This window comes from Nestor notabilis, unplaced genomic scaffold (genome assembly GCF_000696875.1).
Source record: "Nestor notabilis isolate BGI_N333 unplaced genomic scaffold, ASM69687v1 scaffold26169, whole genome shotgun sequence".
NCBI lineage: Eukaryota > Metazoa > Chordata > Aves > Psittaciformes > Psittacidae > Nestor > Nestor notabilis.
Genome location: NW_009945564.1, coordinates 1,700 through 14,650, shown reverse-complemented (window position 1 = coordinate 14,650; position 12,951 = coordinate 1,700). Strand labels below are relative to the sequence as shown.

At 37.1% G+C, this 12,951-nt stretch overlaps 1 protein-coding gene across 1 annotated transcript in view; it reads right to left on the bottom strand.

Annotated features, from left to right (window-relative positions):
- The window catches only part of PIK3C2A (phosphatidylinositol-4-phosphate 3-kinase, catalytic subunit type 2 alpha), a 38,883-nt gene extending 35,498 nt beyond the window's left edge, over positions 1-3,385 (bottom strand). The window contains exon 1 of the mRNA XM_010022928.1: positions 2,211-3,385. Within this exon, the coding sequence (XP_010021230.1) occupies positions 2,211-3,326 (1,116 nt within the window). The 5' untranslated portion in view covers positions 3,327-3,385. The remainder of the gene's footprint in view (positions 1-2,210) is intronic.
- Between the last annotated feature and the right edge of the window lie 9,566 nt (positions 3,386-12,951).

The window sequence follows — 12,951 nt, the reverse complement described above, 5'->3', positions numbered from 1 at the left end:
ACTCCAGGCCAAACTAGGCGAGTAGTTCCTATTAGCACAGACTGCAAAACGGTGTTCTGTAAGTACCACTACCCTTAAAAAACAAAAGAACAGCCTGATAACTTAGTCTTGTATTGTCAGCTAACTTTATAATACAGACTAGAAGTGGAGTATTATGCCAAAACTAGTTAGCCACAGACCAAGGAACACAAGTGGTAACTAAGTCTTGAACCTTCAATTGGGCATTCACTGCAGGAATCTGCTATAAACTAAGAAATTGATTGAAAAGACAATGGCTTAAGAAAATCAGATCTATTAACTGACTACAGGATTGATATATGCTGTTGGGATGCCATCGTGAATAATGCAAATGCAATAAAGCAGGATGCCCCTACCTTTAATGACAACCAGCACTGGAAAACTGACAAACACATCACTACATAACACAACAAACTGAATAAGCAAACTGCTGTAAAGCCCAAATTTACATGCCTTTCCAAATACTAGGAAATAAGTTGAGCTCATGTATCAGAGCTCAATAGTAAGTGGAAAAGAAATAAAACGAAGTTACTCAAGATCTTCACACATGTAATGTTAAAAATGCATTCCCCTAGGAACAGAGGTAAAGGGTTGGTTTTGGACCTTCTCCACTGGCCTTCTATTAAACTTTGCCAGAATACTGTCAACTAGCCCAGAAAAAACAGGAAATCCTTCAAATGAGGGGCCAAAAACTTCACTTCAAGGGAAATTTAGACAGCCCTTTAAGCCAAAGTCTAGTAAATATTCCTTTTTCTCAGAATAAAGGAAAAAAAAAAACTCCCCCATTTTGGAAGGGTGAGGGGGGAAGAATTAAGTAGCAGTTTGGAAACTATCCTTGACTGATAACAGTTGGGTTTTTAAACGGCATGTCCTAAGTCTATTAAAAACACCTAAGAAAGATAATACCTAAGATTCAAAATATACAGTCCAAAGTCTTAGAGGCAAACAAATCTTTTACTTAACCCCCTCCCCCCAAACAATTTCTACAAGTATCATTTTTTCTGCCACTATCACCCTTGCCAGGATAGTAACTTTTCCACTGAAGACATCTCCTTCAGTCTTCGTACTCTTTCCACCAAAAAATAAAAATACAAAAGTATTCATAATCACTTTCTAGTGAGGTGACTAATATTTTAAAAACATAATATCTTCTTTTATGATGCAATTATCATAGAAGGAATTTAAAAACGTAGGAAAAATTAAATAATCTACAGCCACTTATTGGACTGCAGGGTAGGATGCACGCATGGAAGCATAATTAACCAGATGAGACTGTTATTGATCATCTGCTGTACGGTTTAGCCTAGATACAAACTAGCATATTTGTGTTGAGTATACAGCATATACTCAATGTCCAAAAAGATGAGTGTCATAACTAAAGCCTGACATTTTTGTATTGAAAGGTTGATGGAAGTGATCCTGATCCCAGAGCCAAAATCACCCTTTTGTCCTGCCCAAAAAAAGGTACCCTTGTGGCTTTGTGCCCAACCACAGTTTTCCTTCTTCCAGAATAGAAGTACAGGGTTTCTGACCCAACAGGCAACCCACCTTCCAGGACAGTATAACCAAAAGGTTAGGCTACGATCTCTCTACATTCCTACACAAAATGAAAGCTTTATACCTACGGAAGAGAATTATAGTGGTCCTATGAAAGACTGCAAATGATACCGAGAGAGCAGAAAAGTTCTGACTATGCCACCTTTCTATTCTAACTGTTGGGGTTTTTTTGTTGTTTTTTTAATAAAAGCTGACAGGCTCAAACGTAAAGCAAAAAATTTTTTTCCAAAATCAGATAAAGGCTACTCAAGATAATGCTTTCAGTGTCTAACTTGCCACCTCTTTTGTAGTATCATACGAGTTGCTCATTGATTTAAATATTTATCAATGATTTAAATATTTAATTGTTCTGAAGATTATTTCCCTTTCTTTTTTTGAAGTATTGAAAAACAGCAATTTCCTCAGTATATATGGAAAGATCACACAAGGCCAGAGTTATTTTGGGATTTCATTCAGTACCAACATACAATTTTCTGAATATCACTAATACATGCATATGCCAGTAACATCCTATTATTTGGGCACTGCTCAAGCCAAGTAATATTTAACAAACAAATCCAGACCTTAAAGTGTCCTTAAATACTGTGATTAATCTTTACTACTACACTGGAATTTAAAAATGCTGATTTACATACCTGTGATGTTTGGCCCTGAAACTTTGCAAGCTGAGTTGTTCGCACATTTAAGGACTGGCTCCTTGTAACTGTTGCTCCAGAAGATTTACCATTAACTTTTCGTTCTAGATGACAAGTTACTAACAGCTTTTCTTCTAAGAGCACAGCATCCCATGGATCTTCAGCAGTCATACTTGAAGCCTTCTCTCCATCATTCTCTGCCTTATTTAAAGTCTCCACACTATCGACTTTTGGTTTACTTAGGGGATCCAAATCTAACCAGTCAAATTTACTAACGTCCCCACAGTTTTCCGAGGCTGGTAGGTTAGAAACTGCAGAATTTATAGCAGTCATTTCTAGGTCCGTGCTTGACTTGCCATTTTTCAAGAATTCTGAGGTGCTCGCAATTTTGTCAAATACTTTTGCCATTTCTGGTGTAAGCACTGGAGGATATATAGGTAGGCTTCCCTGTGGATGGAAAGGCGTAGTAGCTGCCAACGGGTATGAAATGTATTGCATTTGTCTTGGAAGACCAAGGTAAATAGGTTCTCTAGAGTGATAGGAGGACATACTTGGATGGAATCCATTATGAAATACACCAGTCTGTTTTGTGTAAGAAGCTGAGGGGTAAACAGGAGGTAAAGTGCATGTCACAGGTGCTGATATCCCAGGCATCCACTGTCTTCTCTGACCCATAGGCCCAAGATAAAATTGTGAAGATACAGATGGGCTCAAAACAGGACTTACTGGTAACTTACTGGTAGGTACTTTACTAGATTCAAAGCTGTCATCCAGCAGCAGTTTCTCTAGTTCAGCATGAGTAAGCTTTTCTATGTCAATGCTACTTAGTTTATCTTCCATGCCCTTGGCATCAGACTCTGGAAACACCATGAGATCATGGTCCTGTTTGTTATGAGTCTGTGTTTTTTGTCTCGTGCTGCTTAAAGAATGAAAAGTTTGTCTATTACCAGTTACACCTCTTTCTTTCTGCATCTTAGCTAATGCTTCAGCTTCCATCTGCAATGCCTCCTCTTTGTCCACATCTTTTGACCTTGCGGCTGCCAAAGGTGATGATGAACGTTGTTTAAATCCATTGCTACTGGATACCTGGGCCATGCCGCAAGAGCAGATGTCCATTTAAAGAAGGAACACTTCCCTTGTACTGGTTGTCTACCCTTGGCTTTGGAATAGATTTAGCAGATCTGAAAAGGAAATGAAACATTAGAAATACTAAAAGTCTTATGTGGAAAAATATTAAGTCATACATCACCAACTGACGAGGAGGCACACATCCTTCAGAAATTCAGGACAGAAAATTTAAGAGACCAACTGTTTTCAGGGGGGTAGGGATGAAGTGTCAAACTTAAAAGGAGAAGCCACAGAATTAATTTCACAGCCTTTGAATTATGCAAGACCCATTTATTTTTCTTACTACTTACCAGTAGGTAAATACTTGGTTTCTTTTTGCACCACTAAACTGGAGACACAGAAAAGCTAGTCAGTTACCTAACTGTCTTCAGATTTGAGCAATTCTGCACACCTAGCCAGGTTCAATTGCAGAAGTAGAAATCTTTCTAAAGCACTGATAAAGCACATTATTGAGAGGACTTCCAGTTTAATATATCACAAAAACAACAGACCTATCAAACTGCTGTACCATGACTATGATGGTCATAATGATGCTGAAGGACATCCCTTCCTTTTGGAACACTTGATTGTACTTTACCCTCGTAAGACAAATAACGCTTATGAAATGGTATTTCTTGGAGAAGCAAAATAAGCAATTTAAGTACAGCTGCGCATTAAGTAATCCCTTTAACAGCCCCTTAAAGCAAGTGTCATTCACTACTAGGTAAGGGAAGAAACTGACAGGTAATTTTTGCTAGAAAATGACATCTCACATTCTCTAATTCCAGTCCTGTGCTCAGTATACTATTATACAACTTCCTATATTCACCACAATATCTATGCCTCTTATTAAAATAATCTTGCAAGAGATTGCCACAAGAACTAGGCTATTTTTCAATATTTCTACTTTATTCTGCAGCTTTCACCACAGTCAGGTTATAGCTCAGTCCAGGAGATAAGATGTCTACCAGCAACAGCTAGTATGCATACCAAGTAGCAAGATAAAATCATGAATAATGAGTTTCTGCTAGGAGGGTTACATAAACAGCAATCCTCATTAAAACACAGTTTCACTGAACTAGATGAGCCTTTTATAGATGTAAATCATCATAGGTTTAAGTAATGCAGAAATCTACAAGAGTTCTCTGCAGCAAAAAACATAGATAACTCAAAAGTCTGTCTTTATTACTATTCACACCCATTAGCAGGGGTTTATTTTCTGGTTCCATCCACCATCCGCCCACTTGAATCAGATCAGAGATACATGCTTTAAACAAACCAACCGTATTTCTGTGGACTCACTACAGACAGCAAGATTCTTAACAGATTTCTAACACATTCTTTAAATTCTTCAAGACTCTGGCCAAGCTTTTGTTTTATCTACTTCACTTCAGCAGCTTATATTGTGAAGGACGGACATCTTCATAAAAGGTTCTACATATTTCAGCTAAGTCTGAAAACATGAATTCAGGTGAAACCCTTCACAAAGCAAGATTAAACCAGAACTGATGTTAGAGGTACCAGATAAAATTTAATGAAAGAGGATGTCTTCAGAAAGACTGAAAGAGTGACAGACTAACCAAGTTATAATACCCTGAAAACCATCCAACTAAAGTCCTGGGGAATAAAGCCTCAAGGAGGAGCTTAAGGACGCATTACTAGTATGTATCCATTCTGTGAGAGAATTATATTCAACATGGATGAAGTCTACAGAAAAGAGGAGACACCAGACGCTTTTCCATACAACATATTAAGCTGCAGAGTTTGACATTCATTAAAGCCACAACTACTGCCATCAGGAAGAAGTCCTGTCCTACCTACTGCTTATTTGCACAGCTGAGTGTTGAACCTGATCAGGGAATTGATTTAAAAAAAAATAAAAAAAATTTAAAAACCAAAAACAAACCAGAAAAAACACAAAACCCCGAAACTTTTCTGCTGAGTTCTTCTATAGACAGTGCATTCCCCTCATCCCATTTACAGCCCAGTTGTGGCCTTCAGCAGCATTCGGTTACTTGCCATCCTCCTGTTAGCAGGACGGTCATCCTCAATCTTCTCCTAAAGATGTACTGAGTATTTTGTAGATGATCCAAGCTTACCAGCCACAGATAACATCCTAATGAGAAGCCTGATGTACTTCACACCAACTGCTCAGAATGCGTAGATATCCAAGAAGGCTTTAATCTCCTTATTAACCTACAGCTGGTTAAAATTACTATGTCAAATTTTCAGATGTAGAAACACCCTGACTTATAAAGTCCTCTCAATAACTGCTACTTGGCTTTTCCAAGCAGCAGCAGCATAAAGTAAGTGCAGTTTTCACAGTCCTGCTGTTGCCTAAGGATTCTAAATAGCAGCAGGATTTTTTTCCTGATTTTTATTCAAAAAGCTAAATTAGGATCATATTTTCTGAGACTACTCAAAACTGTTTGGGCTACAACTCTGAAGATTATCAATGCATTCTGGTACTGTTTGATAATTACAGCAGCAAGTGATTCTTTTTGAAGAAAAAAATTCAAGATTATATGGCCTTCAAAGTAACTATATATAACAGCTCTCGCTCCTTTAAAAAGTAGGAAGCCTTATTTTTCTGCTGAAATTGACAGCTTTGATCTCCATACTCGCCAAACAGTCTCCTACTCACAAGGAGTCACTGTTCCACAGTCACGACTGCAGATAAAAGTACATTCCTTAACACTCAAACATGGCGCACAGCTACTGCAGCACTTCCATTTGTAACATACAGACAATCCCAATCACTCAAGAACTGCTTATTTTACAGTTTCCCATTAGTACTGCATTTTGACAGTGTCTGATTGCACACTTGCACGGACAAATCCAGTGACTTCTAGTATTCAAGTCAGAAGAATATTATAATCAGCAGTACTCCGAGAAGTTGAATTTTATTTTTGCAAGACAGTCTCACACACTCAATTTGATCATTGTATTTAAATCCTGTCCTTGGGAAACTTCTAAAACCAAATCAGTGCATAAATTCATCAAATTTTATATACAGCCTGCAGTTTCCAGTTAAAAACTAATAAAAAAATTGAAAAAATTGCAATATTTTTAGCAAAACTTTATCCTGCATGCCAGTTTTAAGCAGTAAATTCACATGACAAAATATAAGAAAAGGTCCATAGGCATAAGCATGACTAGAACAAAGTTCTTTTAAGTGCTAACTACACTGCCTCAGTTAACATTTTTACACAAGTTTAGCTTCACTTTGAACTTCTGACTTTGTAGCCATCTAAGTTCAAAGGCAGAATTTAAACTCCTCCAACATTTACAAAGAGAAAGGCGAACTCCATTTGAACCATCTATCAGCAGGGAACGCCTCTCCAACACTCAGAAGAAAACGTGTCAATGCAAATCCCAGAAACAGGTAAATCAGATACCTAAACCATTTCTGACCATACCTTAGGAATTCATCAGAAGTTTCTCACAACTGGAGTTCATCAGAAGACCTAGAAGTAATCCTCAGAGAGTCAAGATTGTTCTTATCTCAACTGCTGCATACTATTTTAAGTAACAGTAATAATCAGTTTTCAGCTGTCAATCTGTTCACCTTCAAAAGCACAACTCAGAACTCTCCACTTAAAGAATGCATCAAACATATGCTTCTCCTCTAAATTTGAAATTAAATGGACACATTCATACTTTGTATAAAGCCAGTACATTTACACTTCCCTAGCAGTAACTCCCCAATACTGCCTGCTTCATTTAAAAGCAGGTCTAAAAATATCAACCACCTGATTCAATTTATCTACTGCCTTGACAAAAAATGTCGTCTCTTGCAGTGAGACTTAGCTGTCTTTAAGCAGTATTTTCTTTAAGTATTTGACCGGATGCGATCAGACATCACCCTGCAGACCTTCTCTGACTCCACTCTAGTAGCTTCCCTAAAAGCAACACTTCCTTGGTGGCAATAGTTAAGTCTAAAGTCAATTTGCTCAGTCAAGTACCTGTGTATGGCCAAGTAATTTTACTTCAGCATTACTCATTATTCACTATTTCAAAAGAATAAAATAATCCTTAGAAATGCAGCAGCAAAACTTTATTAATATCAAGGACAAAGAAACAGAATAAATGCGTGAACACCCTCTTCAGATCAAACCCTTTATTTACATGGAATGGAAATTAATTTCAAACCAGATTTTCACTTGCAGAGGCTTACATAAAAAATAAGTGTATTTACAAATGCGCTAATCTAGCAAATTGAGCCATGAAGAAATTCATTTCTAATGAGAAATTTAAAAGGTTTTGGTAAAAAACTTCAGAAGAATCAATACAGGATATTACATCTCCACCAGGACAAAGACTCCCAAAATCTAAATCAGTTTTCTATCTTAATAAACAAGGGATGACTTCACTAGAGACAAATCCTGTTACCTTAAGTAGAAGTAATCTCACCATCTGCTCACATACACTTTAACATTCTTCCCTACTCTAAGATGAGTTGCACAATAATTTTCTATTAAAAAAAAAACCAACCCACCAACAAAAAAATCCAAGACTTTCAACATTTTATTTATAATTGGTTCTAGAGCTAAACAAGCACAGAACATATTATTTGGTAATTCATTCTTAAGAAATACTCTCTAGTTATCACAAATCAGTGCACACAAATTCCCTAGAGCCCAAGCACTAAATACAGAAGCAATGATAACAAGTCAGACCACTTCCTGCATTCCTTACAAAGTAATGCCCTGACATACAGTAGCCACAGCTGCTGCAAAGCAAGTGTAATTTTCACAATAACTTTATGGTTATTTTGCCATTAATAAATTAATAAATATTTGAGGGTATTTGAGGCATTTGCCTAACACTGAATGATAGTAACTTAATAATTAACAAACCTTGCCAGCATACCAGAGATGGTAGCAGTTTTGTGGGATACCAGGGAAAACTTAGCAAAGTAAGACAGCAGTAACACACTATGGAAAGTACTAATCATCTGGAAAGGAATTCATAGCAAGACATTTGCCGCAGCAGGAAAACTCCTTAGCAAGAAACAACACAGAAACTTTGATGTTCGAAAACCCTCTCTGCCAGATGCATTCTGATTGCTACAATCTGAGAAACAACTGAACAACTTCAAGAAGTCATGTAATGAGTAAGTCCATTTTTTTTAAGACACTGTTACATTTAAATTGGAAGGTTTTCAATAACATGTACGTAAGTAGGCCTGAATGACTAGTGTTTTAGGTATACAGTTCTATCATACTATCTTTCCACTAAAAACTTAGTAGGTTCTTTAATCCAGTCACTTCAGCAAAATCAGAAAGTGTCCCCTTATAGGTGAGATTAACACAGTTAACTCACAGATTTAATTATTTCATTTTGGATCATAGCTACAGAATCTTCAAAGACAATTTCATTAGCTTAAGTAAAGGTGCAATTCTTAATGGGGCACAAACGCTGAACCAGCACTCACTTCTGTTTTGCTCAAATCATTCAGCTACTAACTACTTAAGCAGCTGTATTAAGAGTAGCAACTGCATCTCAACTTTGATTTTGAAATTTCATTTACATCTAAAAAGTACATTTTGATCATAAAACCTCTGAATTTGACAGCTAGGTAAGAACAGGGTGTTTCCAGTACTAGAAGAGGCAGCATTCAGGAATGCCTCAAGGTCTTTCAATACAGGCAACAAATACCACAAAAAATCCAGTCTCAGCTGTTTAAGTACTTATAGAACCACATACCAACTCTTCTACTTAAATAATTTTTCATCCAGGACAGTGTGCAGAAGACTGTTACTAGATATGGCATACCTTGTAAGTGTAGAACCTTAGTTTTTTGCTCAGTGTGCCAAGAGAGACAGAGTGGAAGCATCTGTCACTATGTTCCAACCAAATCTTTGTGTAGGCAGCTACAGCTACCTACAGATCATGTTTTCCATTGCCATCAAGCACTCTTCCCCTCCTTGCATCAGTGGTTTGCACCATTAGCCACTGCAAGCCACTCTGCCAGTAGATGTGGATACAAAGCTATTTGGTACGGTATTTTTGCAAGCTTCTTTAGCGTATTTGTGCTGTTATGCTCCTCCCTCACAAATTTTGAATCCAGTCATTTCATTTAAGCTTGCGAAGAGATAGGAGTCTTAAAGATAATGAAATTCCATAACTTTCATAAAAACAAGCAACCCAACATTGCCAAGAACCCACAAGAAAACAATAGCATGAGCTTATATTACTGGACACCACGGATTTATTATCAGGATAATCTTTATAGATACTTGAATCATGACAAGAAGTCCTTAACACAAGTCAGCTGAACAGGAAACTTGACAGCAGTTTCATCAGCTCTAAAACTACTCATCAATTTTTGCATCTCTATTTCTCCCTATTTTGCTGTCAGCTCTCTAACAGCATACTTGCAATTCTGCTCCTGCCCAGTATTTTCTGGATGAAGATACTAGAAAAAGCAATAATGAAACTGATGGCATCCCGGGCTGTTTCATTCTGATGCACTTGGCCAAGGTATTTTTTTCCATGCCTTACAGCCAAACCTATTACCAGCATTGTTTGACAAAGGCTAAGAATTTTAGTTCAGTTGCAATGTTTCTACTTACGGGATAATGCTTTTATATCCTAGAATCACATAATCAACTGGGCTGAAAAAGATCTTTACCACTCCTTCTGTTCCAAAAGTTTGCTTTTAAAAACTTTTACTAGTTCTCATGCTTCTGAGCCACCTCTAAAGTTGTGCTTTTCTCCAGGATTCACACTTTTTGCTCCCAATCCTCTTTTCAAAGGGTACTTCGAAACACTCACGCAATAGAAAATACTCCACACAGAATCAACATTAGATACTGGTTTAGGGTTTGAGTTTGGTTGGGGTTTTTTGTTCTTGGTGGGGTTTTTTTGTTTGTTTGGTTTTTGTTTTGGTTTTGTTTTGGTTTTTTTTTTAAGTAATACCATTGCCCCAAATATTTTGATTCCCCAGCTGAGTAATTTGCACAGCAATCCATGATTTGCAAAATAATATTATTCCGGAATATCACTTTCATGGAACAGTTAGGACTGGAAGGGGCCTCAGCAAGGGGGTCTCTAGTTCCATTACCTGCTCAAAGCAGGGTCAGCTATGAGAAGCTGACAAGGGTGCTCAGGGCTTTAAACAGGCAGCAACACTGCAGATGTTGCAGTCATTCACATAGCACAGGCCTGAACACAGTAGAGCATGACAGATTACCTGGAGCATCTATCTACACTACTACTTCCACTAATCCCAATACTAGTAGTACTAAGCAGAAGGTAGACAACATTTTAAACTAAATATTCAGTTCAATTAAAAAAAAGAAAATATAGAAAGTGTCTAAAGTGTGGAGAAGACAGAGAAAAGAGCAAAGAAACATTTGTCTTATCTGCTTTAATTAACCAAATAGAGATGCCCAAGCAACTTCATATAGTTTTGTAACATTCTACAGCATAAACAGAGGACCATGGTAAAAACCTAAATTTTCTCAAGTTCTATGCCTGAAATAAGCCCTGCAAATACCTTCCTAATATCACAAAGCATTCAAAATGCAACAAAATGTAGGAAGTTCATGATGCAATGTACAGTGCTATTACCAGGGGGAGATGAAAACAACCCTCCCCCACAAAGATCCTATTCTACTCCCTGTGCAGCAGTGCACAGTATATACCTTCAACAAAACATAAATCAAAAACATTAGAGGCAAAGGGAAAGAAAACCACGTCACCACAGCTCTGTCCCAAATTTAACTCCGTAACACTGTATTAGTATCAACCTACCATTCTAATCAAATGCAATTCTGCTGCAGTAGCCAAATTATTTCTACCACTTGCTTCAGCATACGAGTTTCCCCTCAGGCAGGAAACTTGCACAGTTTCAGTTATAACCAGCAGATACTTATTCACAAGCCTAGTATTTATGAAAGTAGTAAGCAGAATTGTTGATTGACAGGACAAATGCACTACTCACAGGTACCTTTTTCCTTTATACATTAGAAAATACTAAATGTTTAGTGGACCTATTCATTCAGTGATTACTTCTTTTATTTTATTTTATTAGCACTACACTGGTAGAGAACTGAACAGGATGGCTGTACTCAGTTGTACCAAAGGTTTCATCACATTCTTAACTTGCCTCCGAGGGTGGCTTCATAAATGCAAACGGAAAAAAGCTAAACCAAGGCTAGCATGTAATGACACTTCCTCAAAATACTCTTCTAGTCTCCACTAATTTGCCACTCAAGTACTTCCTGAATCCTGAGGTAACTTCTCTAATGTCAAAGACCCATGATGGATTTTTTTTTTCCCCTCCAGGAATTTGTCCAGCTGCATGCTGAACTCATGTAAACTTTCAACACTCACCTGTAACTCACCACCCTCTGTTTTTCTGCTGTGACTACAATCTAAATAAAGCACCTTATCAGTTATCAATGACCCATTCTCCATGTGTCCTCCTGTAACTACTAACATCAACTATAATATTAAAACCTGCATGCTATGAAATCTATATGGACCAAATTATTTCCTCTAGGTCATCATGCTGTAACCAACCTTTCAATGGAAAGATCTGAACTAGTAGCATACTCAACACAAATACCATGAGGTCCTCATACACTACATGCTGCAAGTTTCCGGTTACGGCTGGTTTTTGTAAGTGATGTTTTGTTTATAACAGTAATACCACACACCTGAAAACTACAAGTCACATGAAATACACCAACACATCTCTCTCTACTTCAATTTCTTCAATGAAAGCACTGTGAAGTGACCACCATTTGGAACAAACAAAGCTTACTCTAAATAATTTCAGGCTGCGCTTCTACTAAGGCATAGATCAAAGTAATATTTCTCATAACTATTTTTACATGTGAGCTTTGAGGAAAAATATTTTATTCTAAATCTTATATAGATGAAATAAAGTTCATCATTATTGGCACACTTTGAAACATTTCCTCCTTTGCTTATTTGTCCAGCCTGGAAACAACTCCTGTGTTCTTCCGCAAGAACTGACATCACAGCAACCTTCTCACGTACAAAGGGGCTGGATGAATGCTGTATTAGATGACGGATGTTACTGACCACTGCTGATAAAAACTGAACTCTGGTTCTGTTAAGTAATTACACATCTACATCTTCTACTTAAAATAGAGGAATATGTTTACAGTTACGCTTCCACAAAGCAAACAATTTACATTGTGCCATACTCCCTCGTTTTTAAGTTTGTTGTACTATTCTAAAAATAAGTAAGTAAACAACTACAGTAATTTCTGCACTAACTGCAGACACTAGAAGGCAGTACTTCAAAAATAAAAAGATCGTTATCTGAATATCATTAAGGCTGACCTTAAAACACATACTATATTTTATGAATTCTAGTTGTTACCCTTATGCTTATACTGTCCTACTTATCAATGTTTATTACAATTTTCAAAGCTTCTATAACGTCGCCTTCAGACTGTTCATGAGTTTACATATAAACAATGCACAATCCTGCTCTAATCAAATTCAGTTCTAGCATTCATTTCTCTGGATAACCCCATACTTGTCTGGGTTTGGCCCCACATGAAAGCCTGAAACAATAACAAAACAAAACCCAAAACATCACCTCAGCATTTTTATTTTGTAAGCAATGTTTTAATTCAATTTTCTTCAG